The sequence below is a fragment of the Chelonoidis abingdonii genome, chromosome 17, assembly GCF_003597395.2.
Source record: "Chelonoidis abingdonii isolate Lonesome George chromosome 17, CheloAbing_2.0, whole genome shotgun sequence".
NCBI lineage: Eukaryota > Metazoa > Chordata > Testudines > Testudinidae > Chelonoidis > Chelonoidis abingdonii.
This window is the reverse complement of record NC_133785.1, coordinates 1438272-1465273: the sequence shown is the minus strand read 5'-3', so window position 1 is coordinate 1465273 and position 27002 is coordinate 1438272. Positions and strand designations below refer to the sequence as shown.

General features: G+C 39.8%; 1 protein-coding gene across 5 annotated transcripts in view; it reads right to left on the bottom strand.

The window, feature by feature from the left end:
• Positions 1 to 10023: 10023 nt before the first annotated feature.
• SLC6A1 (solute carrier family 6 member 1) overlaps positions 10024 to 27002 on the bottom strand; it is a 121254-nt gene continuing 104275 nt past the window's right edge. For all 5 annotated transcript variants that reach the window (XM_032771514.2, XM_032771530.2, XM_032771548.2 and 2 more), the window contains 2 exons: positions 16367 to 16534; positions 10024 to 12477 (listed from right to left, as the gene is read on the bottom strand). In XM_032771514.2, coding sequence (XP_032627405.1) covers positions 12373 to 12477; positions 16367 to 16534 — 273 coding nt within the window. In that variant the 3' untranslated portion in view covers positions 10024 to 12372. The remainder of the gene's footprint in view (positions 12478 to 16366; positions 16535 to 27002) is intronic.

The following is a 27002-nucleotide window of genomic DNA, read 5'->3' as shown; positions in this document are numbered from 1 at the left end:
CCCCCAAACATTTTATACATTTGGAATGGCCATCTGAAAGAAAAATGGCATCATTGCAATTAAAGCAGTGCTTAAAGCATGTCGGAAGTGGCTGCCTCTGACAAGAATAAAGAAAAAAATATTTTGTAGGTTGAGAGAGAAGACAGGAAAACATTATCTAATTACTGCTGGTAACAAACTAACTAACCGGGAAGGTATCTGAAGGAAGGAAGAGAAAAGTCTCTAACGAGTCTGCTGAGCTCTGTCTCACACCAGGGACGGTAGAGAAGGAACTGGGGAGACCAGTCGCACACGTGTACTATTAAGGTACACTCAGAGTGGGGGGGCAGGCTCTGCGCATATGTGACCAGTCCGAGTACTGCTGTAAAAATCTCAGAGCCAAGGTGCAGGGACACACCAACACCTGCAGTGGAGCACCCACAGGGATACCTCTTGAAGAAGAACTAGGGATTTACTGCTATCCCCATTTTACAGATGTGGAACTGAGGTACAGAGAAACTAAACCCTGGATCCTTGAAGGTATTTAAGACCCGAAGTGATTTGACCAAAATCACAGAGGCATTCTGTGGTGGAACAGGGACATAAGCCCCAGTCTCCCAAGTGATATACTAATGTCCTAACCACTGGACCATCCTTCTACTCAAAGTATCTATATCTACCAAAAGGTGTGTCTACACGCACACTCCTTTCAGTGATGTATAGAATACATGCACTACACCTCCCCCAAGCATGGGTATAAATAGCAGTATAGTAAATGGGGAGGCACTGCCTAGGGGAGTAAAGACACATCTGAACCTTGTGGGTACGTACCCTATACGGCTCTCTACTTGCCTAAGCAGTGACTCCCCTGTCTATACTACTGTTTTTAGCTATGTAGTGTCCCACAGCTACCTCCCTGCAGCAGGAGACTTCCCCTGCTGCGGGGACCTGCCGAAGCCTTTTCTCACTGAAGGGAAAGACTCTGGCAGGGGAAAGGCAGCAGAAAAAGGCTCCATCAGCTCCCAGATTCTTCCTCCCTGCCAGAGCCTTTCACTGACACATGTACATGCCACAGGGTGGACACAGCCTGTTTTTCACTGTAGCATGTGGATACACATATGCTCCAATGACATACAACTCTAAACGGAATGCTGCGATTTTGCTCAATGTATTTTTTTTCTTTCCTGCAGAATAAAGAATTAGTCCCTGCAAAGAACATGTAAAACATGAAAATATCAGTTATCAGTAGTATCATGTTTAAACTAAGTTTTGCACAGAAGACACGAAATACATACATGAATTAAATCTTCATGAAAAAGATGTCAGCTACTGAAAGGCTCAAACTCATCCCCTTTCGGCTAACAAAGGCCTTTTCAAATCAAATTGAGAATAGAAATTTCAACAAAGGGGGAAAACAGTTATTATTTTATAAAAATCAGTAAGTATTTTTAGTTAATCACAAGTCTTCTGCCTTTATGTCTGAAGCAGGAAAAAATGTCACTTCTTATTGAATTCTAGGATTAGTTTGCTGGGTTGACTCCTGCATAGCTTATAAGAGCAAAAGTAAGCCAGACAGGACAGAACTGACAAACATACAATGCAAATGCTTACTGGATTAGTCACTTACGTTCATGATTCATTTCATTCTAAGGAGTGAGAGTAGTAGAATGAGGACAGTGGACTTCAGAAAAGCAGACTTTAAGAAACTCAGAGAACTGGTAGGTAAGGGTCCCATATGAAGAAAAGGATAAAGGAGTTTAGGAGAGATGGCAGTTTCTCAAGGAAATAATATTAAAGGAAAAGCTGCAAACTAACCTAATATGAATGAAAGATAGGAAGAATAGTATAAGGTCAATATGATTCCATCAGGAGCTCTTTAATGACCTGAAAATAAAAAAGGCATCCTACAGAAAGTGGAAACATGGATGAATTGCTAAGGAGGAGTTGTCATAAATGGATAGGTAGGTAAGGGTTAAGTTTCTTTTACCTGAAAAGGGTAACCGAACACCTGACCAGAGGACCAATCAGAGAACTGGATTGTTTAAAGTCAGGGGCGGGAATTTGTATACTCGGGGTCTTTGTTGTTTTCTTAGCTATGAGGAAACAAGTCTTCTTCTAATTCTCTCCTAATACTTCTTCTAAACATCTGTAAGTACCCAGGAACCGCAAAGTAATTCAGCTATGATGGTCTTTGGGGTGTATTTACCTGTATGTTAATTTGTTGTGCTGGTTTAATTGGGCTATCTTTTAAATCAGACTGTTTCTTTATATTTTCTTATAAGCAAGAGCCTGTATTGAGTTTCTTAATGCAAGATGATTGTTTTATATTTTCTTTCTTTTTTTCTATAAAGTTTTCTTGTTAAACCTTGTGAAAGTTCTTTTCCTAGGGAGGCAAAGGGAAAAGCCAGGCTGTGGGCTATTTTCCTATTTGGGTCCAGGGAAAGAGCAGACTACGGGGAAAGAGACGAAGAATTCTCTCTGTTCTCTGGTGGTTACAGTTTTTCCCTCGTTCCTGGAGCAAGGGGGGTGGCAGAGCCCAGCTGTGGGTATTTTGCATCTCCATTGTCCTGAGGGAAGCAGAAAAGCTGGTTTCTTGGGTCACACAGGTTAGCCGCGAGGCAAGCCTGATAAGGAGGGGGAAGGGGTTATTTTCCCTGCTTTTAGCATCCAAGGGATTGGGAATCTGGGTGTCCCACCAAGGGAGGGTTGGGGACACCAGAGGGAGGAAAGGGGGGATCAGGCCCCATAGATTAATTCCTGATCTGGTGGCAGCGAGAATATCCAAGCTGGTAGTGAGCTTGGGGGAGTTTCAGGTAAGCCCCCAAACTTTGGACGCAAAAGTCCAGGTTTGGGACAGGACCAGACTGGTGGACACTAAAGTCCAGGTCTGGGACTGGACGGCTAGATTACCACAGGAGTACAAAAGAATAGTACAACCATATAAGGACAAAAATCAGAAAGGCTAAGGGGGAGAATGAATTACACTAGCAAGGGACATAAAAGGCAACAAGAAGAGGTTCTTTAAATATATTAGGAGCAAGAGAAAGATGAAGGAAAGTGTAGGTCTGCTACTTCGCAGGGAAGGAGAACTAATAATGGATAATATCAAGACAGCTGAGGTGTTCAGTGATTATTTTGTTTCTGTCTTCACTAAAAAGGTTAATATAGATACTCAACACAATTAGAAAGGGGGAAGGATGCAAGCAAAAAATAGAGTGAGAATATTTAAATAAGTCAAATGTATTCAAGTCAACAAGGCGTTAGGAAATCAACCTATGGTACTTACTAACCTATGGTACTAACTGAAACTATTTCAGAATCATTAGCAATTATCTTTGAGAACTCAGGAAGGACGGGTGAGGTTCCAGAGCAGAAGGGCAAACGTAATATCTATCTTTAAAGAGGGGAGCAAAAAGGACCCAGGCATTTATAGACTGTTCAGCTTAACTTCAATACCTGGAAAGATACTGGAACAAATTATTAAACAAAAACATCATAGACACCTTGAGGCTAAGAGAGTTATAAGGAATAGCCAGATGGATTTGTCAAAAACAGATCATGCCAAACAAATCTAATTGTCTTTGGCAGGGTTCCTGGCCTAGGGAATGGGGGGAAAGCAGGAGACATGATAAATCTTGATTTTAGTAAGGCTTTTGCACAGTCCCATGTGACATTCACATGAGCAACCTAGGGAAATGTGGTCCAGATGAAATTACTATAAGGTGAGTGTACAACTGGTTGAAATGCCATACTCAGAGTAGTTATCAGTGGTTTGCTGTCATATTGGGTGTATCTAATGAGGACTCATAGGATCAGTCCTGGGTCTGGTACCATTCAATATTTTCATTATTTACGTGGAGTGGAGTGTATGCTTATAAAATTTCCAGATGACACAAAGCTTGGAGGGAGGAAAGAGCTTTAGGCACTGTGGAGGACAGAATTAGAATTCAAAATGACCTTGACAAATTAAAGAAGTGGTCTAAAATCAGTATTCTCAAATTCAGTAAAGAAAAGTGCAAAGTATGGTGTTTTATATTCAAGTAATCCACTAGTCTTAATACTAATTCATGGCTAGTAACTTACCAACAGTCTTTATTAGATATGTAGTGATAACCACCTTAACTCAATCAGTCTAACCTAAAACCAACTTCCTGGAGATCCCATTCATTCTCTTAAAGTCGCAATAAGACTACCTCTTCTTTCCATTTTTTAACACAAATTTATATTATCTTAAAAACTTTCTATAAGTCTTTTAGTCTTTTAACAGGCCTCCTCTGAGGCAATAACTGTCTAATTTCTATATTTGCTGTATTATTTGTGGAAGCAGAAAATAAGAGAAAAAGGAGGATCTAGGGGTAAATATCTTCAGGCCATTTTAAAGTTCTGAGCAAAAAGTAACGTTGACCCTACCAACAGAAGAGTTGTAAGAGAGACAATTTTCGCCTCACTTTAGTTAATAAAAATGGAATGCTGACTTAAGCAAAAACCTTGAAATAAGGTAGTGTCTAGAAGAAGTTTGTATAATCAAAGAATAACCATTAGCCATTGATGTATGTACCGGAAATCTATAAATACTTGTCTTATGCTGCTTGTAGGGGGAAGATCTGCCTAAGGTCAGGGGAACCCCCTGTCTGACCACAGTGTTCCCTTGCAATTGCTTGTAATAAACTGTCTCTGACGCGTTGCTAGCAAATGCAGAGTGAGGACTTGTTTTCTTCTGCATATTGAATTTGTTCCTATTGCTTTTCTTGGCACTTATTATTTCTTCTTTCAGCTGAGTCGGGTCTTCCAGGTAACCATTGCAAATATCTCCACTTTTGTCTATACATTTGCCCATTATTAGTCATGACATCATAAGATTGAGATGCTACTTCTTTTGTTACAGTAGATTTCTGAGCCCAATTTCTACCATTATAGCTTCACATGCTATCATTCAGTTTCAAATAAGGTAGTTTGTACAATCCTCTATCATGGCTCCAGATGTCACGTTCCTTTTCAAAATATTAACTGATTTATGCTCTGTTTCTGCCAGTACAGCTCTACTAAATATAAATATGATTTTTTTTTGCCTGCAAAAGCTAATGTTAAAGCATCTTTTTCTGTTTGAGCAAGCAGATATCCTGTTCTTGACTATCTCTAGATTCATAAGCAACTGGTTTCCATAGATCACCATATGTTTGTAGTGGAACTGCTCCAAGGCCTTGTTTGGAAGACAGTTTTGAACTTCTCTTACTATCAAATAGTTTTATACTGCCGCTATTTTTATTAGTTATTTAAGCTGCTTAAATTCTTGCTGATGTTGACAGTCTCAGATCCATTAATTATTTTTACAAAGTAAAGCCATTAAATCTGTTGTTTTTTCTGATAGGCTAGGTATGTATTTTTCTATAAAATTAACTATACTCAAAATTTTCTGTACAGTTTCCTTTTCTTTTGGGTAAACAATATTATCAATGGCTTGCATTCATTGTGGAGCAATCTGTAATCCTTGACTGGTCAGTACGTCTCCTAGAAACTTTAATTCTTGCACTCTAGTAACATTTATTTCAAATTCTGCTTCTTTTGCTCTAGATAATGCTTTAGTTAGTGAGTTAATCTTATATCATGCTCTTCTAGAGTTCTTCCTCATTATTATATCACCCATGTACACTTGTGTGACATCTATATTTTCAAAAATCTTTTGTCTTTCTTTCTCTATGAAATACCTCTGGAGCTGAACACAATCCAAAAGGGAATCTTTTTTAAAAGAGTAACATTCCAAAGATGTGCTAAACATACATAGTAAATGAGTTTCTTGTGCCAGTGCTACCTGTACACCAATGTAGTGCATAGAGTAGTATAAACAAGTCATTGTCTGTATGAAATGTTAGTTTGTACTGGCTTTGCTAGTGCTTTTTATGTAGCCTGTTGTAAAACTATGGAAATATCTAGATCAGTTGATGTAGCCCTTGGAAGAATTCTTAGTACCTCCAAGGGTACACGTACACGTACTCCCCCGGTTGAGAACGACTGACCTACAGGCTTACTCAAAAGGCATTGTCTTCTGTCTGTTTTATGTTTTCTTCAGATTAGTTGTAGGGAAACAAAAAATCATAGTTTCAAAAACAGCCTCTAATTTTTCACACTTAATCACTGACATGAAAATATGTACTCATCAAAATTCTATTATTTAAGCATGGAAAACTTCCAGAAAAAAAAATCTAGTTGGGGCTTAACAGGCCAACAGTGAGGGATACTACTTAAAATATTGGATTAGCATTTGCACTGCGTTGAGGAAAATTTGGTCATGGAATTTTCTCTCTGGCCTACCACAAGCATTCATGTTTATCCTGATCTTAGTTAAGAGTTGGTGCAGCTGAGCATTGTGGAAAGGAGATTGTTGGCAAGCCTAAAGACTGAAAAATGGAGACGGATCAAGGATAATTTTGGGTAATTGGATCCCCAGGTGACCTGTTTTTACCTAAGGTGATTTGCAAGCTTCTTTCTGGTAAATTTTGGCAGGGAAGAGAGCTAGCCTACTTGTTGTCTTTGAAAACTGGGAGTGGGGAACCTTATTGATCAATCTGAAGATGTCATTTACAGAGGTTTGGAAGACAATTTTTTTTTGTACACTTGTAATTTTTTCATGAACATTACAAAGTTTTTCTTTGCACTTTTGCTATTTCTCAATTTCCCCCCTGTTTTGCCTCCATTTTTCCCTTTTTCTTTTGCCACAGAAAAGTAGAGGGGAGAAGATAAGGGGAAAAGAATGAAAAAATGGGAAATTCTGAAGAAATCTTGAGTAGATCTTGTTGTTTTCTGTCTTATCCTCAATCTTGGTGATGCTTTTGTTCCCTTGGTGCCACCCAGGCACCACCAGTGTTTCAGAGACTTATTCTGGCTTGGTGAATTTCACCTTCTGTGCCACAGTGCAAGAGCAAGAATAGTTTTAAATATTTAGTCACTGAACTGCCTCCAGCCCAAACTAATGATTAAATGTGTGTAAAAATTATCCACTAATAGCTTACAGCTGAAAGGGTTCTTAGCTGCTTGTTAAAGGAGGGAGGGGGGCATGCTAGATTCTCCTTTTCACTTTGGTAAGCAAAGCAGACCTGAACCAAATGAAATGTGGTTGGCATGAGCTAGGTTAAAGCTGAGCTGGCATTGTGGCATACTCCCATGCACTTTGGGATGCTGTTGAAGCCCCTATGCCAGGGCTCCATAGGAGCCAGCCACCTAGACATGGATGCCCATTCAGGGGCCTGCAGGCCCATGACAGAACCATAAAGAAAAAGCTTTGCAACCTGCAATAGTGTCAAATCCCAGCTGCATCCAACATTGTGTCATGGCACAAAAGGGCAGGCGTGAACAGTACAAACAAGTACACAGCAGCAGCCTCCAGCATCTGACAACCCTTTGGTGCCTCTGAAAATTGAATATAGCAGAACAAGCTTTTCTTCTGCATGCTGTATTAATTATAGCAATGTAACTGAAAAGAAACCTGGCTAAACGCAGTGTAGCCACATGGGACTTGATCTTGATAATGCTAAACTGTCTTCTCGCAGTGTTTAGCCCAATTAAATAATTGTAGGCATTGCATAGAGGCATTGTAGGCATTGCATTGTGTTCCCCACACAGCTTAGATTTTTTTGGGGTGAACACTAAAACACCAGCATTATTTTAGAGTTAAAGCCCAACAGTTCAATGAATACTCCTGATAACCAAATATAAGAAGTTCATAGGGGGCATGCTGGAGGGAAGAAGTGACCTTATTGGCATTTTCTCATCCAATTGCTGTCAGGATTCCTTCAGGACAGGGAGAGAAAGAAAGTTCCTCGGGGAGAACATGGAAATATCACTGTTAACTAGCTACTGTTAAACTAGAACTGCTTTCCTTGCTCATGCCTGGCTCAGGGCCAATGCTACTACCTGCCCGAAATGTGGTGTTTGCATGTGATGTTTAATTTAAAGACATTAGCTCACAAAATACCATGAATGAGATTTAGACTTAGTCAAAAATTTTCAAAAGAAACGTGTTTGGAAGTTGCCTCCACCCTCTCAAATAAGTTCCATGTTCTGATAAAACTGTAAAATAGTCATTTTCCTCCCAGTGGTTTGTTTTTTTGTTTTAAAAAAAACCAAGGTGAGGGGGAGAAGACGAGCGGGGGAAGAATTAATTAAAAAACAAACAAACTAGGAGCACATTAAGACTCCAAATCAGGGTTATGGTGCGTTCAGCCCACAGCAGCTTCGTTGTTGAGTGTAGGCATTGCTGGACTAGGACTAACTGGGGAAGTGCACCTTTGTCAAGTAAGGGAGTAAATGCACCAGCTTTGAAGTAACTGTTTTTCAGAGACGCAGGCAGTGGAGAAAAGCCAGGCCTGGGGTTAATGTTCTCCTGCTTCCAGTTTGGGGAGAGAGGTAACTGCCATGCCTCTGTGCATCCCAGGCAGCATTTTAACATAAAGCTCATGCTGGAATGCTTCCTTCCATTACAAATGGCTTTCCCTTTGAAAATATACACAACAATGAGTGCCTAGTAGTTAAAAGGGTTTAGCTTTTCTAAAGCTGCCTAATTTTAACGGAATTTGGTTGGCTAAAGCAGCTTTGAAAATTTCAGCCAATAAGTAGATATTTTAGGCTTTTCTACAGTTTTTACTTGTGTGGCTTTTTTTAAAATGCCTAAACACTGATGCGCTCAAACTGTTTCTTTCACTGCCAATTTTTTCATTTTGATTTTTTTTATCTCCTGTGTTTCATCGTCCTAATGGATCAGCACCCACCATGAGTACTTTGTTGTTGGTTCATTGTCATCTCTGTTATGGTAGGTTTCAGAGTCATGCAATAACAGATCTGAGGGTGGCAATTTTGCAACAGAAAAGCTTCAAAAACAGACTCCAAGGAGAAACTGCTGAATGTGAATTGATATGCAAATTAGATAATCAATTTAGGCTTGAATAGAGACTGAGAATGGCTGAGCCATTACAAACATTGAATCTATCTCCCCATGGAAGTATTCTCACACTTCTTATCAAACTGTGTGTACTGGGCTATCTTGATTATCACTTCAAAAGTTTTTTCTCTTACTTATTTGGCCTCTCAGAGTTGGTAAAACAACTCCCACCTTTTCATGCTCTCTGTATGTGTATATATATTTCCTCACCATATGTTCCATTCTATGCATCCGAAGAAGTGGCTGTAGCCCACGAAAGCTTATGCTCAGATAAATTTGTTAGTCTCTAAGGTGCCACAAATACTCCTGTTCTTTCTGTTATGGTAAACTCCTGAAGTGTTGTTGAAATTCATTGCTGCATCACAGCTAGGAGCAATACATAGCTTTTTGTCAGCACCATAAAACATGGTTTGTTTGTTATTGCTTGGCAATGGAATAATGTTTTATTTACAAAGAAGTATCAGGCTTGCATTACCTGATCCTACTTTGGTGAGTAACTCTTATACAGGCATATACCATGGGCCAGATTCTCCATGGCCTTGTATTATCTATAGTTGTTTAGGCCTTAATACAGCTAAGCATGTGCTAAAGTCCTTTCTTATTCAGCAAAGCACTTCAGCAGGAGCTAAATCCCATTGCCTTCAGGGCTTGCTGAATCAATGTCTTATGCCTGTCCAGTGTGGATACAAAATGCTTCCTATACAACTTGCAAGGCAATGGGAATCAGGCCAACTACATTCCCTGGGAACACTTGGGGAAGGGTTATTTACTGTAGTGAGGATTCCACAATTGGACCCTTTACTCTCTGGTTTCTACATAACCAATAATGGTAACAGTCATGTGCTACTGCTACTGCAAGAGACAAAATAAAGAACTGACTGGTTTGGGAGGGGCTATACAACACCTTTCCTGCGATCCTTGGTTATTGTGTAATTACAGACAAATGATTGACTAATTTATAATTGCACCATACTGATGGATAAATACACCTATACAGAGTGTGATAACACTAATTTCTTAAAAGTTTAGAATTTGCTTCATGGGATAGGAAAATAAAGCTAGCTGAACAAACCTTGTGTTCACCTAGTGCAGGATATAAAATAATCACATCATTTAATGTATAATATAACCTTTATTTTTTTTCTAAACTCTTGGAAAGTTACATAACAACCGTGCTTTAATTAGGACACCATATATAGACATTTAAAATGCATCTTAATTTATAAATATTTTACATTTGGTCCATAGAACAGGTTGCAATTTACTAAATAATACTGTACTCTTTTAAACAGGCTCTGTATATATTTTAGAATATGTATATATTACATATATATTTTTATATAGAGATAGATATGCTTGGTGTTCAGAGAATAATTCTTTATTGCAAAAAACATATGATCATACAGTAATTTTTCTTCTTTAGGGCAAATACTACAAAAAGATACAGCTATTCACAGTTAACACACAGTAGTTCTACGACACTATTTTTTGTGCTATATATGATAATAGTTTGTACAGCGCTCTGCTAAAGAGCAAGTCTGCCAAACATCTGTCCTAATTGTTTACAATCAAACATTAAATACTGCATTTTTCTTAGAACAACATGGGACTTGATTACATTAAACAAAAAAGCAAAAGTTGGAATTTTTCTTCTTAGTCTAATGAAAATCACAATTATCATGTGTACGTATGATGTGGGTTTTTTTCCCTAAACCCTGAAAACTTACAAGACTTTTGCATTTAGGTATGAATTCAGCTATAGACATTTAGAATGTATCTTAGATTTCAGAATATTTTTACAGTTGACCTACTGTATGAAACAGTTTGGAAGCTACTAAACAATACTTTGTGATTTTATGACAGGTTGAAATATGTGTGTGTATATATATTTTCTACAATAATGTGCTTGACATTCTGAGAATAATACCTTATTGCAAGAACATATGTTTGTCACCTTCAGACAAAAAACAAACTGACGTTCACAGTTAGTTAATATGTTTTTCACATAGTAGTTCTACATAAAATGTGTGTTATCTAATATCATACGTTGCACAAAAGTTTGCTGAAAAAGCATGTTTCATTGCACAGTTCTGTCACAGTCATTTACAATCAAACATCAAATACTGCATTTCGCATAACTCTTGCCATCCTACTTATAGCTGCCAAATAAGAAACGCTGAATAGGGCTTGATCTTGTATTCTCTACACAGGAAGAACTTTCATTAGCTTCAGTGGGAGTTTTAGCTGCGTGGGAAATTCAGAGTAGAACCCATAATGGAACTTTTTGTATTATAGCAATAACCTTGTGCCTTCATCATCACCACGAACAATATGTATATCAGTGAAAAAATCAAAAGAATAAAAAATGTGTCTTCAAAGTGCTAGAGTGGTCCACAACGTATAATTTACTTGTTAGTTGCAAACTGTGTTGAATACCACAGTCCATGATCTAAAGCTCTAAATTAGAATTATAGGGAGATAGTTCAATATTTAAACTATTGTTTCGGTTTCTATTTTGGTGGCAATACAATATTCTTGTTAGTGGTGCAATATAAACAGAAACACTACCTGGCTTCAACTACACATAATTTTGTACTGCTTTAACCTGGGAATCTTAGTAAAAACTCATAATCATTTCATATTATTGTGTATTTTGTTAAAACATTAGAATGAAACATTTTGCTTCTACAATGTGTATCTGAAATTTATAAATATAAAAATAGAAATAAAATGTTTTTAAAAGATACAGTATATTTCACTATATGTCTATATTATGAGTTTGTGGAAATAAATGCAGAACGCTTAAGTGTAGATAATGCATTTAGCTAGTATGTAAGATTGATTATTTGTATAAATACACTATAAACAATCAAATTGAACATGTATCGGAATGGTTTATAACATAGCTAAACTTAAGTTGCCTGAAAAATAATTAAAGTGAACCAAAAAAAGAATAGTTTGTTAATACGAATTTCAAGAACGAAATTTTCATTGGAAATCATCTGTGTACAAAATTCTTTGTCTGTAAAAAACAGCTTTCAAATTTAATTGTACTTCCTGCAAAGTCAGAAATAACAGTCTTGGGATTCTGTTGTAAGAAATATTATCATTAAACTATTAAAAATCATCAGCACAAAACATCAATTTTTTTATGCTAAAAGATAGATTAAAAATGTCCTGCACCTTAGTTTACAAATTCCAAGATAGTTAACTCTTATTGTGAAAGGATAAAAACATTAACAGTCTGTAGATTGCCAGAAAACATAACACTTCCAACATCTGGGCCCCTCAAATGGTTTGATCGTACCCCCATCAATTCCCTTATAGTGGTGATGGTCTTTTTTTCTTTTTGCCACTAGAGGTAGGTAATTATATTCTCAGACATAAATTTGTGGTCATATTCAACCAAATATTTTTTTTGTTTTTCTAGAGTAGCATTTGTACCTTTCCAATACAGACATTTAGATATATGCCTCTTTGTTTGCAGAGTTGCTCTGCTGGGCCTGGTCCGGACCATTTTCAGGATGAGTAATGTCTTCACTTGGCTGAATCATTACTTGGATGCGCTATTTTAAATAAATTAAAAAAAAAACAGTAAGAAGAAGTCAATGAATATTTCTAAACTTCACATCCAATCTAAACATCTTTCTCTGGCCATGGCTGTTGAGAGAGAGAATCCTGTCCATTCCACCTGCTGAAGCACAGGTTTAAATATCTATGCAGTCACATTTGCTAAACATCTTAGTAACGAACACCATGAAAAGTGAGTATTTGGTCGTCTTAATCAGGGCAGGAATGGGAATTATTTGTAAATGGAATTTGGCTTAATCAAGAGGAAAGGGTTTCTGCTAGGCAAATCATACATTTTTGGAAATAAATTGTGTTCCAATTATTGCATAAGATGCACCCAGACATCAAAGCACTTTGATAGCTTTTGACATTGTGTTAAAGAAAACAATGTTTAATGTAGGTACATGACAAGGAAGAGCTTATTCCCCCATCACAATGCGTGGCTTTAGACTGAATAGTGCTGCTAACTGTCTAACTTTAAACAGTTTGGCTTACATTGTACATGATTGCTATACTTTTTTTTCTCCCTTCATGTTTTTATTATTCAGGACATATTAAAAAAATAAGGTGTCTGAGCCTCAGTCCTTTCCGTAGCTCATTTGAAATCATAATCCTGCATTGGTAATGTCAATGGTCCTGAGTGAAAGTTCTTTAGGAAAAGACTTGCAGGATTGAATCTGTGATCAGCAAGTAAGTTTTAGAGCTGGTCAGAAAATGGAATTTCCATTCAGTGGAGAATTCCAACATTTAGATATTTGTTTTCATTCTGCAAAAAAGTGAAAAATAATCTTAACTAGAAATTTCTGACCCTCTACAGAAGATCACTTTGAATTTCGGATAAAGGTTAACATTGTTATAACTTTATCTGCATGGTTTGCCTATCTATAGTTAGCAGTCACACTCTATATTCAGTTACTATTTATAGTTTATGAAGGGTTGATAAATGATGTTTTAAAAATAGCTAACCAAATGTTATAAATTGGACTCAAACAATCTATAACTACACACAATCTACTGCTATTCTTTTAAATGTCTATAATGTTACTCGTGTCTGTAATCATTTATCAATCCTTTCTAAATAGAATCTTAAGATAAAGGGTAACCAAGCTGGTGAACTTCTGTCATGGTATCATATAGCACCTACGAAAAGCTGATCTGCTCCTAAGATTCTATTTCCTTGTAAATACCCCAGTACTAATAATAATTAGGGGAAAGAGATTCCAAAAATATGAAATACCATCAGTGTCTCAAAAAACAAAGTTTTTCATAGTCTTCCGTGAAACATCAGTGAGGATTTAAGGCTGAGTAAAGACAAGTGTTTGGGCAGCAGATCTGAGCGATTCAGGAGACATTACTAGTCAACTGTGCTTAGGGTCATCTGTCTTCTTGCAAGGATTGCTGTTTATAAACTGACTTAAGGAATATTCTAGAAAATCTGACATTAATCTGACAAGCTTTCACTCCTACAGTCATGACAGGAGGAAATAGATATTCCTGCAATTTTGCTGAAGAAATCTCTCTCTGAAACAAGAATCACAATGTATAAAGTATGTGCTCAGATAAAATCTATTTGGTGATAATGTTAGTTATATAATGAAATATGTAACATTTTGCTGTTCTATGGCAGCACCTGTCTGATGGTCTCAAACAGCTTTAGAAATATTAATGGTATAAGCCTCTCAACATCCCTGTTAAACTGGAAGTGCTGAAATCCCCATTTTAGAGATGGGAAAACGAAGCAGAGAGAGGTTAAGAATACACTTGCAGAATGAAAAAAAGACCTTTATTCACGTTGTTTAATGGAAAGACTAAACAATGGTAAAGCGTAATTGTAGTCAATGGACCTGATTTTTGGGGCAATTTCCCTGCTGCCAGAATAGCACTTTAGGGCACTAGGCAGACAGACATAAATTAAAGCAGCCTCCACGCTGCTCAGCTATGTCAGGGACCAGAACAGCTCCAAGACTGGGAGAACACAAAAGTGTTTGCTGCCACCTCTGTCCCTACACCCCCTATCCTACACCACAACTTAACCACATCACTGGATCTGGGACAATATGTATGGAGCTACTTTTGGGTAGTCTCAAGACAGAGTTCTCTCTCTCAGGTTTGGAGATTCAGGCCAAAAGGGACCATTATGATCATCTAGTCTGATTTCCTTCATTGGCACAAATGATGAAACCTCACCCAGTGATTTTTGCATCAAGCCCATAACTTCGGATTGAGCTATAGCATATCATTTGGAAAGGTCTCCTCTCAAGTTAAAAATCGTCAAGTGACTGAGAATCCACCACATCACTAGGTCTTCACTTCCCTCATTTCTGGAGGACTTTGAGAAGATCTTTTAGGGTGCAAATAATGATATTGCACAAAGCTTATCTCCCTCCCCTAGGGAGGGGCCCACTTCAAGAGGCAGAGCTGTCCCTCATGCCATGGCCTTGTGTGACATCACTATCTGAGGGAAGTTAGGAGCTCATATACCTTTGAGGATCTAGGCCTTTCTAAATACACATTTATGATGTCACCTTCATACATGCTAAAGGAGCCAGGAAGGGCAAAAACCAAACACTTGATGTTGGCTTATATGTCGCCTTTCAATGACTTGCTCCAAGACAGCAGGAAGTTTGTGGCAAGCCAGGAACAGATCCCAGACCTCCTGGCGTGAGGTCCTGTGCAGCATGCACTAGCCTATCCTGCAGCCTTTGCTCATGAGAGTAGTCACACAAAAATAATAGGGCTACAGCATGTGGACTCCAGTTACACCATGCAGGATGTCCAGTCTCATCAAGAGCAGGGATCTAGGCAGAAGTGACCAATTTTTATTTCCTTGTGGGAATCATTATCTGAATGGACTTCTGGGAGTTTTATGTTCTTCAGCAGCAGCCAAATCATTCACGCATTACACAGGGAGAATTCTTATTCAACCTCACTGAGAATTTTGCCTGAGAAAGGACTGCAAGATAAGGCAGCAGAGCCCAGATTTTCCACTCTGCTAAGGCCACTTGGTGCTGTTACATCACTGGGGCAGGAGGGGTGAAGATGGCGGGCTGGGGGCTTGGTAAAGCTGAGCTCCACTGCTGTAAGGGCCCTTATGTCAGCACCCCAAGTTAGCACAGGATCCTGCTCTACATGGTGCTGAGGGCAGGCAACCACAACCATCTCGCTGTAGCCCAGAGCAAGTTGGACACAGTGGAGAATTTGGGCCCAGGCCTTCGGTAACATGGAGGGATAGCTCAGTGGTTTGAGCATTGGCCTACTAAACCTAGGGTTGTGAGTTCAATATTTGAAGGGCCATTTAGGGATTTGGGGCAAAAAATCAGTCTGGGGATTGGTCCTACTTTGAGCAGGGAGTTGGACTAGATGACCTCCTGAGGTCCCTTCCAACCCTGAGATTCTATAATCACAGCCAGAGCCTCAGATGGTGTCAATTTGTCTAAAGCCACTACAGTCAAAGGAGCTATACTGACTTGCTGCTGTAGATCTGCCTCACAGATCCCTAGAACTACATTCGCCTTATCATTGATTTATTGTGTGTACTATTGTGCTACAGCTGTCTACTGTGTTAGGAGTAAATTGCACTTATTGGGCTAAAGATCAGCCATTTTGTTTGCCATCCTCGTACTTTGTAGCTGGCAGGCTTCCAGAGCTGACATTGTTATGGTAGCAAGCTATGTTAAGATCTGATGTCTTCAGAAAGACTATATGCTAAACTGAGGACAGGAAGAGTAATCATGGCTTCCACATTCTTCCGTTTGCTGCAAAATGACTGAGCTAAGACAACTGATGCCAAGGCAACTAAGATCACCACTCACATGTCAAGTATTACTGTATATATAGCTTACAAAGTATAATCATGCTCACATAAATTAAAAAAAAAAATCTTACCTGTTTTAAGGAGCCTTTTAGGGTAAGAAACATGTATGCCATGTAGCCTGGAATCAGCACCATAGATGAGAGAGCCATGAACCAGCCAACCCCTTGGCCCCATTTTGGGAAAACATAATTGCCCATCTTGAGAGGAGTCATTTGCACAGCGCTGAAGATAAACACTCCCTGAAAAACATGGGAAAAAATAGTGAGAGTTCGCTTTGACCTACATTCATCTCTGTCTTTCAAACCACTCTGCTGGACTTACTGGGCTCAATCCTCAGCCTGCCTCCACCCCCACGGAGAGGTGAGGAAAGGAAGTTAGGCAAAAAGTGTCCCCTTACTTCCCTGTATAAAGCTGCCCACATCACCAGACCCTACTTGGGGATGGGGGATAGCAGTTACTGCTGCAAGGTGGAAGAACCTTGGTTCAACCCTCTCTACCCCACACTCTGTGCCAGCCGGCACAGCTATGCCATTGCAGAAGGGGATGTGAACTGAGGCAGGGAAACAGATGGCATGGGTCACTTCTCCCACAGAGCTAGGGGGAAGCAGGAACTGAATTCTGCCTGACTTTCATTTTTGGCCCTGCCCTGCTCCAGTCCACCCCTGTGAGATGCCGAGAAGCATTAGTCTGAGGAATGGAAGGCATTTAACTGCTTTAGGCTTTTTACTGTAATACCCTGTAAAATGTTAAACAGTGTAACAATTACTAAGAGATGTGAATCTGTGATGTATATACTAGCTGGATTGGGCCAAAGTTTGACTTGTGATGACTACTAGCTCATGCCAGAAAACAAACTGCCCCCTGTTGCAGGCTGACGCGGAAGATATTGGTCATTGTTTAGTGTCCCTTCAAAAACCTCCCAGGCAGGATCCAAAGATGCTCCATGACAAGAGACCATGTTCTGGACTAGGAGGTTGGCTTTGGTCTGCATGTTTTTGTGCATAAACTCCTTGACCTTTTAGCATCCTCAATGCATATTCCCTAGGCAGGTTATCTCTACTCAGGAATAGTTCCTGGAAGGTATGCATGTGTGTAACTTAGACAGAACAATGCTTTTGCAGTATACATGATGACATAAAGAACACCTTTCTCTTAAATTCTCTCAAATTATATTAGGCCTTTTTCAAAGCACCTGCCAGAATTTTGGCCTATAGGGTTTTAAGTAAACACCCTCGTTAAAAAGACACAGCATCCTACAATTAAACAGCTTTGGCACATATTACAGCTGTTGGCCAGCTCAGCCATAACCATTCACTCAGGTCTAAAGTATAGCAGGTAGCATCTTAGCCCCAAAATGAAGGTATACTATGTGGACAAAAACTAACTGAAAAATATAGCTTTGGGTCAGTTACTCGCTAGTATAAAATGTCATCGCTCCATTTAAGTTGATAGAGCTATGCTGATTTATACCCATTGAGGATCTGGCCACTTAAACAGGTTAGATTTTCACAGGTATGGCCAAATTTTAGTGTTTGTGTCTGCAGGCAACTGCTCATTCCCTCTTTTGAAACTGTGTCCCTAGTTCTTTCTTATTTGAATTGCTGACTATTGTATGCATTGGATTTAGGGTATAGATATATTGCATGTGATTCTTATCAAGAACAGAGAGAAGAGATCATGAGTGTGTGTGAGTCAGTTTGGGTGAATCTCTCAACTTAAAAATGTTTTAAAAGATGCCATTTCAACATTTTTGCAATAGGAAGTTTGGGGTTTTTTGAGTAGCAATAACTTAGTCTAACTTTCTTTTAATCCTGTTTGTTTAAACAGATCAAAATCAAAGCAAAACATGTCAATTGACCTGAACTGAATGCCTTTTTGGTTTAGTGGTTCACAACAGTGAAATTCTGACTCTCCATCCTGATTTGGGATGAGAGAATTTTTGAAATCTCCACTTCTCACTGGCCGGGGAAACAGTTTTCTGTCCAGTTCTAGTGGGAGCGCAATCTACTGAAACTTGAGGCTAAAGTGGAGTTGTTGCAGATTTTTGTCTGTATCACAGAGCAAAACATGGAATGGAAGGCCAGCACCTCCACTCACTAGGTACAATAGGACTGACTTTTGTTGGTAAGACAGAGAAAAGTTTTCAATATAGTGTGTGTGGAATATCATTTGCTTTGTACCACCCCAATGCCATCTTGTACTAACTGGACTTGCACCATCAAGCGATGTCCATCTAATCCTCCATTCATCATGTTGAAAAAATTACCTTTTGATATTTAATGCAGTCATTTTTCTATAAATTCACCAAACACAAAGTCATTTCTTTCCTAGCCTGCTGCAAATGGCTAACACAGCATACCTCAGGGGAAACCTTGTTACCTGAATCAAGAAAAAGCAAAGCTCACTTTTCTCATAAGTTCAGCCTTTATTTTCAAAGGCCCCATATAGAAAGCTTTGCCAAAGAGGGAAAAGTAAGATGGCAGCTTTTAGATCACATTATCATCACCTGTGAACTCAATGTGAACAGTAGATTCCCAGAAATAAAGATTTTTACAATAAAAAGCAATTTTGCTCCCCTCACTCCTTCCACTGCAATTTATACAGTTTCCCAAACAATGTTTCTTTAATAATTATTTTCAGAGAATTGAGATGTGGGTCACTGCATTTGGGGAATGGGGGAGTGCAAGGAACACTCAGAACACTGTGTGTCAGTTCTCTTTAGTATTGTTGATTTGTTTGGTGGTGGCCTTCAGCTATTACAAATGATTGCTCATTAATCCTTTAATGAGTAAGGCACAAACTTTAACTGTACTCATGCCTTATATATGATTCCAGAATCTCAATGTGTGCATCTGTACGTGCACTGTGTCTTGCACACAACTAAGAGCCAGTTTCTGATTCCCTCACTCACGGTGAGTGGAATCTAAAGTAATCCTTCTGGTTTCAAATAGGACCACTGGTGAAGTAAGGTGTTTTTATTTCAATGTAAGGATTGCAGAATCTGCCTCTGAATATGAAATAAAGATCTTCTTTCTGAATAGGTTGCATCCCATAATCTCTAATTTATACAAGAAAACCAGATAGCAACATGTTTGTAAAACAGGCATGGACTCCAGTAGCAAGCTGTTAACCTCCCAATTTGTAGAGTTATTTCTCCACCTCATAGACTCAGACTTTAAGGTCAGAAAGGACCATTATGACCATCTAGTCTGACCTCCTGCACAGCGCAGGCCACAGAATCTCACCCATCCACTTCTATAACAAACCCCTAATTTATGTCTGAGTTACTGAAGTCCTCAAATTGTGGTTTGAAGACCTCAAGCTGCAGACAATCCACCAGCAAGTGACCCGTGCCCCATGCTGCAGAGGAAGGCAAAAAACCTCCAGGGCCTCTGCCAATCTGCCCTGGAGGAAAATTCCTTTCGGATCCCAAATATGATGATCAGTTAAACCCTGAGCATGTGGGCAAGACTCACCAGCCAGGACTCAGGAAAGAATTCTCTGTAGTAACTCAGATCCCAACCCATCTAACATCCCATCACAGACCACTGGGCATACTCACTTGCTGATAATCAAAGATCAATTGCTATATTCATTGCCAAAATTAGGCTATCCCATCATACCATCCCCTCTATAAACTTATCAAGCTTAGACTTGAAGCCAGATATGTCTTTTGCCCCCACTACTCCCCTTGGAAGGCTATTCCAGAACTTCACTCTTCTAATGGTTAGAAACCTTCATCTAATTTCAAGTCTAAACTTCCTAGAGTCCAGTTTATATCCATTTGTTCTTGTGTCCACCTTAGTACGAGGCTTAAATAATTCCTCTCCCTTCCTGATGTTAATCTCTCTGATATATTTATACAGAGCAATCATATCTCCCTCAGCCTTCTTTTGGTTAGGCTAAACAAGCCAAGCTCTTTGTCTCCTTTCATAAGACAGGTTTTCCATTCCTCAGATCATCCCAGTAGCCCGTCTCTGAATCTATTCCAGTTTGAGTTCATCCTTCTTAAACATGGGAGACCAGAACTGCACACAGTATTCCAGATGAGGTCTCATCAGTACCTCGTACAATGGTACTAACACCTCCTTATCTTTGCTGGAAATACCTCGCCTGATGCATCTTAAAACTGCATTAGCTTTTTTAACGGCCATATCACATTGGCGGCTCAATAGTCATCCTGTGATCAACCAATACTCGAGGTCCTTCTCCTCCTCTGTTACTTCCAACTGATGTGTCCCCAATTTATAACTAAAATTCTTGTTATTAATCCCTAAATGCATGACCTTGCACTTTTCACTATTAAATTTCATCCTATTACTATTACTCCAGTTTACAAGTCATCCAGATCTTCCTGTATGATATCCCGGTCCTTCTCTGTGTTAGCAATACCTCCCAGCTTTGTGTCATCCGCAAACTTTATTAGCACATTCCCCACTTTTTGTGCCAAGGTCAGTAATAAAAAAGGTTAAATAAGATTGGTCCCAAAACTGATCCCTGAGGAACTCCACTAGTAACCTCCTTCCAGCCTGACAGTTCACCTTTCAGTATGACCCGTTGTAGTCTCCCCTTTAACCAGTTCCTTATCCACCTTTCAATTTTCATATTGATCCCCATCTTTTCCAATTTAACTAATAATTCCCCATGTGGAACCGTGTCAAATGCCTTACTGAAATCGAGGTAAATTAGATCCACTGCATTTCCTTTGTCTAAAAAATCTGTTACCTTCTCAAAGAAGGAGATCAGGTTGGTTTGGCACAACGATCTACCTTTTGTAAAACCATGTTGTATTTTGTCCCAATTACCATTGACCTCAATGTCCTTAACTACTTTCTCCTTCAAAATTTTTTCCAAGACCTTATATACTACAGATGTCAAACTAACAGGCCTATAGTTACTCGGATCACTTTTTTTCCCTTTCTAAAAATAGGAACTATGTTAGCAATTCTCCAGTCGTACGGTACAACCCCTGAGTTTACTGATTCATTAAAAATTCTTGCTAATGGGCTTGCAATTTCATGTGCCAGTTCCTTTAATATTCTTGGATGAAGATTATCTGGGCCCTCTGATTTTGTCCCATTAAGCTGTTCGAGTTTGGCTTCTACCTCGGATGTGGTAATATCTACCTCCATATCCTCATTCCCATTTGTCATCCTCCATTATCCCTAAGCTCCTCATTAGCCTCATTAAAGACTGAGGCAAAGTATTGTTTAGATATTGGGCCATGCCTAGATTATCCTTAACCTCCATTCCATCCTCAGTGTTTAGCGGTCCCACTTCTTCTTTCTTTGTTTTCTTCTTATTTATATGGCTATAGAACCTTTTACTATTGGTTTTAATTCCCTTTGCAAGGTCCAACTCTACATGGCTTTTAGCCTTTCTCACTTTATCCCTACATGTTCTGACCTCAATAAGGTAGCTTTCCTTGCTAATCCCGCCCATCTTCCACTCCTTGTAGGCTTTCTGCTTTTTCTTAATCACCTCTCTGAGATGCTTGCTCATCCAGCTTGGTCTACAACTCCTGCCTATGATTTTTTTCCCCTTTCTTGGGATGCAGGCTTCTGATAGTTTCTGCAACTTTGACTTGAAGTAATTCCAGCCTCCTCTGCCTTTAGATCCACAAGTTCTTCAGTCCAATCCACTTCCCTAACTAATTTCCTTAATTCTTTAAAGTTAGCCCTTTTGAAATAAAAAAACCCTAGTCCAGATCTATTTTTGTTTATCCTTCCATCTAGTTTGAACTGAATTAGCTCATGATCACTCGAACCAAGGTTGTCCCCTACAACCATTTCTTCTATGAGGTCCTCACTACTCACCAAAACCAAATCTAAAATGGCATCCCCTCTTGTTGGTTCTTCAACTACTTGGTGAAGAAATCCATCAGCTATCACATCCAGAAAAATCTGAGCCCTATTATTTTACTAGCACTTGTCCTCCAGTCTATATCTGGGAAGTTAAAGTCTCCCATGATCACACAATTCCCATTAGTGTTTACTTCATTAAAAACATTAAAGAGGTCTCTATCCATATCCAAATCAGATCCGGCGGTCTGTAGCACACCCAAGCACTATCTCAGGGAGGCTCTAGTAGCTTTCTTTCCCAATGTGATTTTTGCCCAGACAGACTCTGTCTTATCCATTCCATCACTTCTTATTTCTTTACAGTTACCTCATCATTGATATACAATGCTACTCCACCACCTTTGCCTTTATTTCTGTCTTTCCTAAACAGCACATAGCCTTCAATACCTGTACTCCAGTCATGACTACTATTCCACCATGTTTCTGTTATCCCTATAATATCGGTTTCACTTCCTGCACCAGTAGCTCTAGTTCCTCCATTTTGTTACCTAGGCTCCTCGCATTAGTGTACAGACATCTTAATTTTTGCCGTTTGGCTTCACTGACATTCTTTACCTGGTTAGGCACAGACATTCTACCACCAGTATCACCTATTAGACTGGTATCTACACTACCCTTCCTCCTTATGTCCATTCTTCTGCCCACAGCTGTATCCTTTCTTACTTTGTTTTCTTCCCTCTCAATGTTAAATTCGGCGTGGAGATTACCTGGACATCTCCCAACCATCTCCCCCAATTCCTAGTTTAAAGCTCTCTTAATCAGTTGGGCGAGCCTCCATCCTAGAAGTCTATTTCCCTCCTTACTCAGGTGAAGTCCATCCTGAGAGAACAGTCCTCTGTCCATGAATGCTTCCCAGTGGCCCATACATCCCAAAGCCCTCCTTATAGCACCACTGCCTGAGCCATCTGTTGATCGCATAATCATAATCTTGTCACACCTTTGTTGCCCTTCTCTAGGAACAGGCAGAATCCCACTGAAGATCACCTGAGCCTCGATTTCCTTAAGCGTCTTCCCAGTCTGGCATAGTCTCCCTTGATACGTTCCAGCGAGAATCTAGCCGTATCATTCGTTCCCACATGAAGGACAATCAACGGATTCTTTCCTGCTCCCGTTAGGATCCTTTTCAGCCTCAGGTCCACATCCCGTATCTTAGCACCTGGCAGACAGCACACCCTTCTGTTCTCCTGGATCAGCTCTAGTTACAGGCCTGTCTATTCTTCTCAGTAAGGAGTCCCAATCACGTAGACCTGCCTTTTCCTGGTGACAGTGTGATTCTCTGGTCTATCCCTGCTTCCACTGGCTGCAAGTCCTCTCGATTTTCTATTCACCCTTGCAATCCTCTGCAACCCATCCCTGTATCCTCCTGGGGCTCATATTTGGTGTTGTCTCCATTGACTCTTCCCCTCTTCCTGTAGGACTAGCTGCTCTTCTCTCTTTTTCTTGCCCTCTCACCTTCAGCGACCACCTGCTGTGCCCTTCTTCATTTTCCAACTCTGCAAACCTGTTCCTGAGCTCTGTTTCTCCTTCACTGGCCCATCTTTTCTTCTGCCTGGTTCTCTTAGTCACATGCTTCCACTGTCCACTTTCCTCACTGAGCAGTCTCCTGTCAGAATTCTTTGGTCCTGCTTCCATCTGCAAGTCTGAGCTTTTCCCTTCAGCCTCATCATGTCTTTGCTCCATTATCTGCTCAAACCCCCTTCTAAACTCAACCAGAGTTTCCACCTGCATCTCCAATCCTCGGATCTTTTCTTCCATCAGCTCTATCAGGCGGCACTTCATGCAGACGAAACTCTTTTCAGGTACCCCCTCCAGGATCATGTACATGCCGCAGCTTCCACATCTAGTCATCCTCATTGTGTCTTTCACTGCTGCCTCTCTATTGGTCATAGCCTTTCCACCTAAAAATTGTTAGTCCAAGAAACACAAACCAAAACAAACCCCCAACGGGCACCAGAACACTGGCAGAACACCACCACTCCCTTCACTAGCCTGTCAGTTCCTCTGCTTAGGTCTCTAAGTCTCCCCCGCTACCTCCCCCCGTAAACTCCCACTGAAACTCCCGTTTACAACTCTCTTTGCTGGCTGCTGTGCCGCTGCAGCTGTCTGTGCTGCTGCCTGACTGGCTGGCTACCTTTATAGGACCCCTAAGCAGGGAAGCCCCGCCCCCTAATCAGGGCTCAGCTCCTCTCCCAGCACACTGCCCCTACCAGCCTCCACACATACAAACTGCACAATACAACACACAGAATACAAAAACCTGCTCCTCCAATAGAACTCCCACTGAAACTCCCCTGTTTACAGCTCTGTTTGCTGGCTGCTGTGCCACTGCAGCTGTCTAACCACCTAGGCCAGTGGTTCCCAGACTTTAACAACCCGTGAACCCCTTTCACTAAAATGTCAAGTCTTACAAACTCCCTCCTAAAAATGAATATTTCCAGGGATTTTCTCCTTTACCTGAGTATAAATTATTAAAGCAGTGATTCTGTAAATATAAAATGTATGTTTATAACATGCTTATTACACATTATTTATTATTATTATTATTATTATTGTTTATCATTACAGTATTTTATTACATTATGAAAACGGCAACACTCTTCCAAGATATCACTTGGAAGCTTGTATCACTTTGAATACGCCTGTTATAAGACAAGGCTCCTATGTTTCATCAAGGAGTATCAGATGTGAAACAGCATGAAGGCATTTAAGAAGCCAGCTCAAAGAGTTCCTCCTACACAAGCATTCAGGCCCTGAGCAGTCCAGGCAAACAACGCACGTTACGACAAAGCTTAAATTTGTTCTTCATAATAATTTTAAAAACAACACTAGCTGCCTATTTAATTTTAAAAACAGCAAACAATATCCACCTCTCTTTCTATTTCTTATAAAGAGTCTTGAAGTTTAAATCTTCTCACTGTAATAGATCTGCTTGCTTTGATCTGCTTAGCTCTTGGAAGTCCAGGGGCTCTGGGCTGCTGGCCCTGTGCTGCCCGGGGACCCTAGCGACAGCTCTGTCTGCCATTAGGGATTTTTTTCCCCAAGAACCCCTTGTAACATTTCGTGAAACCATACACTTTATATTAAAGAATGACATTAACATGATGCTATGCTGAAGCTTAAACTCCTCAGCAGTCAGGAAATCCCATTTATTTGAAAAGTAATATTAATTTCACCTTTTTTATTTATGCATTATGCAGTTTTCATAACATTGAACCTTACATAACATTGAACAATGTGAGCTAGAGGGCTTAAAAGTCCAAATTATATGTTTTTGTAATGAATATGGTGCCTTGTTATGAGCAAGCTAATGAAAACTTCTTTTGTAACTTGTAAAACTTACAGATTAATTGTAGTTTTTATAACATAATTCAAATTAAATGTAAATACATTTAAAATTAGTTTAGTGTTTCTCCCTACTAAATATAATATATGATGCAATACAATTTAATTTTTAGCTTTTATTAATAAAATATTAGATAGTATTGTTAACGTATTGGTCATAACCATAAACAAAATTCATTAATTTGACCAGTAGAAAGGATTTGCTGAACCAAATGAGAATGTTACATCAAGTCTGCTTTTATCACTGGCTTCAACAGAGTTACTGCAGATTCACATCAGTATAACATCTAGCAGAATTTGGACCATTAACTTCAAATGGGACTTCCTGCATGATTCATGTGAAAATGATGTGATATTTGATTAACTATTTTTGCATCTCTACATATTCAACTCAAATTTTTAAATGTTCAGTAAGATACTTAAGCATGTGTCTGATTTTAAACATGAGAGTAATTTTGGTAAAATCACAAGCTTAATGTCAGATACATGCTTAAATACCTTGCTGAAATGGGGTCTATGCAGTTATTAGAAATGTTTCCTTCCCTTACCTATGAGAAATATTGATAGAAACAAAATCATTTAAGTCAAAACTGTCAGCAGAAATTTTAAACTTTTCATAAAAAAAGAAAATCCAATTTTCCATTGAGTAGCTCTACTGATTATCCCAGGAAAGGTGAAATCATAACTCATATACATACAAGTGGGCAATGTTTCAAGATTTTTCTGCCTTATTTCTGTGGGGTTAAATCTCAAATTTAATACTGCATCAACATTATCTTTGTGTTGAGTGCCCACAAAGACAATGAGCTTGAAGATGGGAAGGTTGAGAGAGGAACAGAAAAATGGAGGGCTGAGACCAGGGGTGAAAGTAACTTACAGGATTTACCAGTAGAGGTGGCGGGGCCTCACCCGGAAATGGTGTGGCCTCAAGCGGAAGAGGCGGGGGCCCTCAAGATTTAAAGCTGCAGAGGTGGCTGGGAGCGTCCGGGGGCTCAAGGGCAAATTAAAGGGCCAGGGGCTCCAGCTGCCGCAGGGAACCCTGAGCTTTGCCAGGCTGGGGCCGGGATTTAAAGGGCCTGGAGCTCCTGCTGCTGTGGGGACCTCTGAGCCCTTTAAATCCCAGCCCCAGCCCGGCCCCTGGAGCTGCTGGCAGGATTCAAAGGGCTCTGGGCTGCCTGCAGCCATAGGGAGCTCTGAGCCCTTTAAATCTAGGCCCCAGCCTGGCCACTGGAACTGCGGGTGGGATATAAGGGGCTCTGGGTTGCCTGCAGTCGTGGGCAGCCCAGAGCCCTTTAAATTCCCGCTGCGGAAGCCGGTGTGGTCCGGCACAGTGTACTGGCTCTTGGCGGTACGCCGTACTGGACGGTACCGGCTTACTTTCACCTCTAGCTGAGACCTTTCTGATGTAAAGAGACACAGCAATGTTCATTAAATATTTTCTCCTCAATTTAGCTCTCTATTTCCTCCAGTTCAGTTAACCAAAACTCTAGTTAAAGAAAAGCTG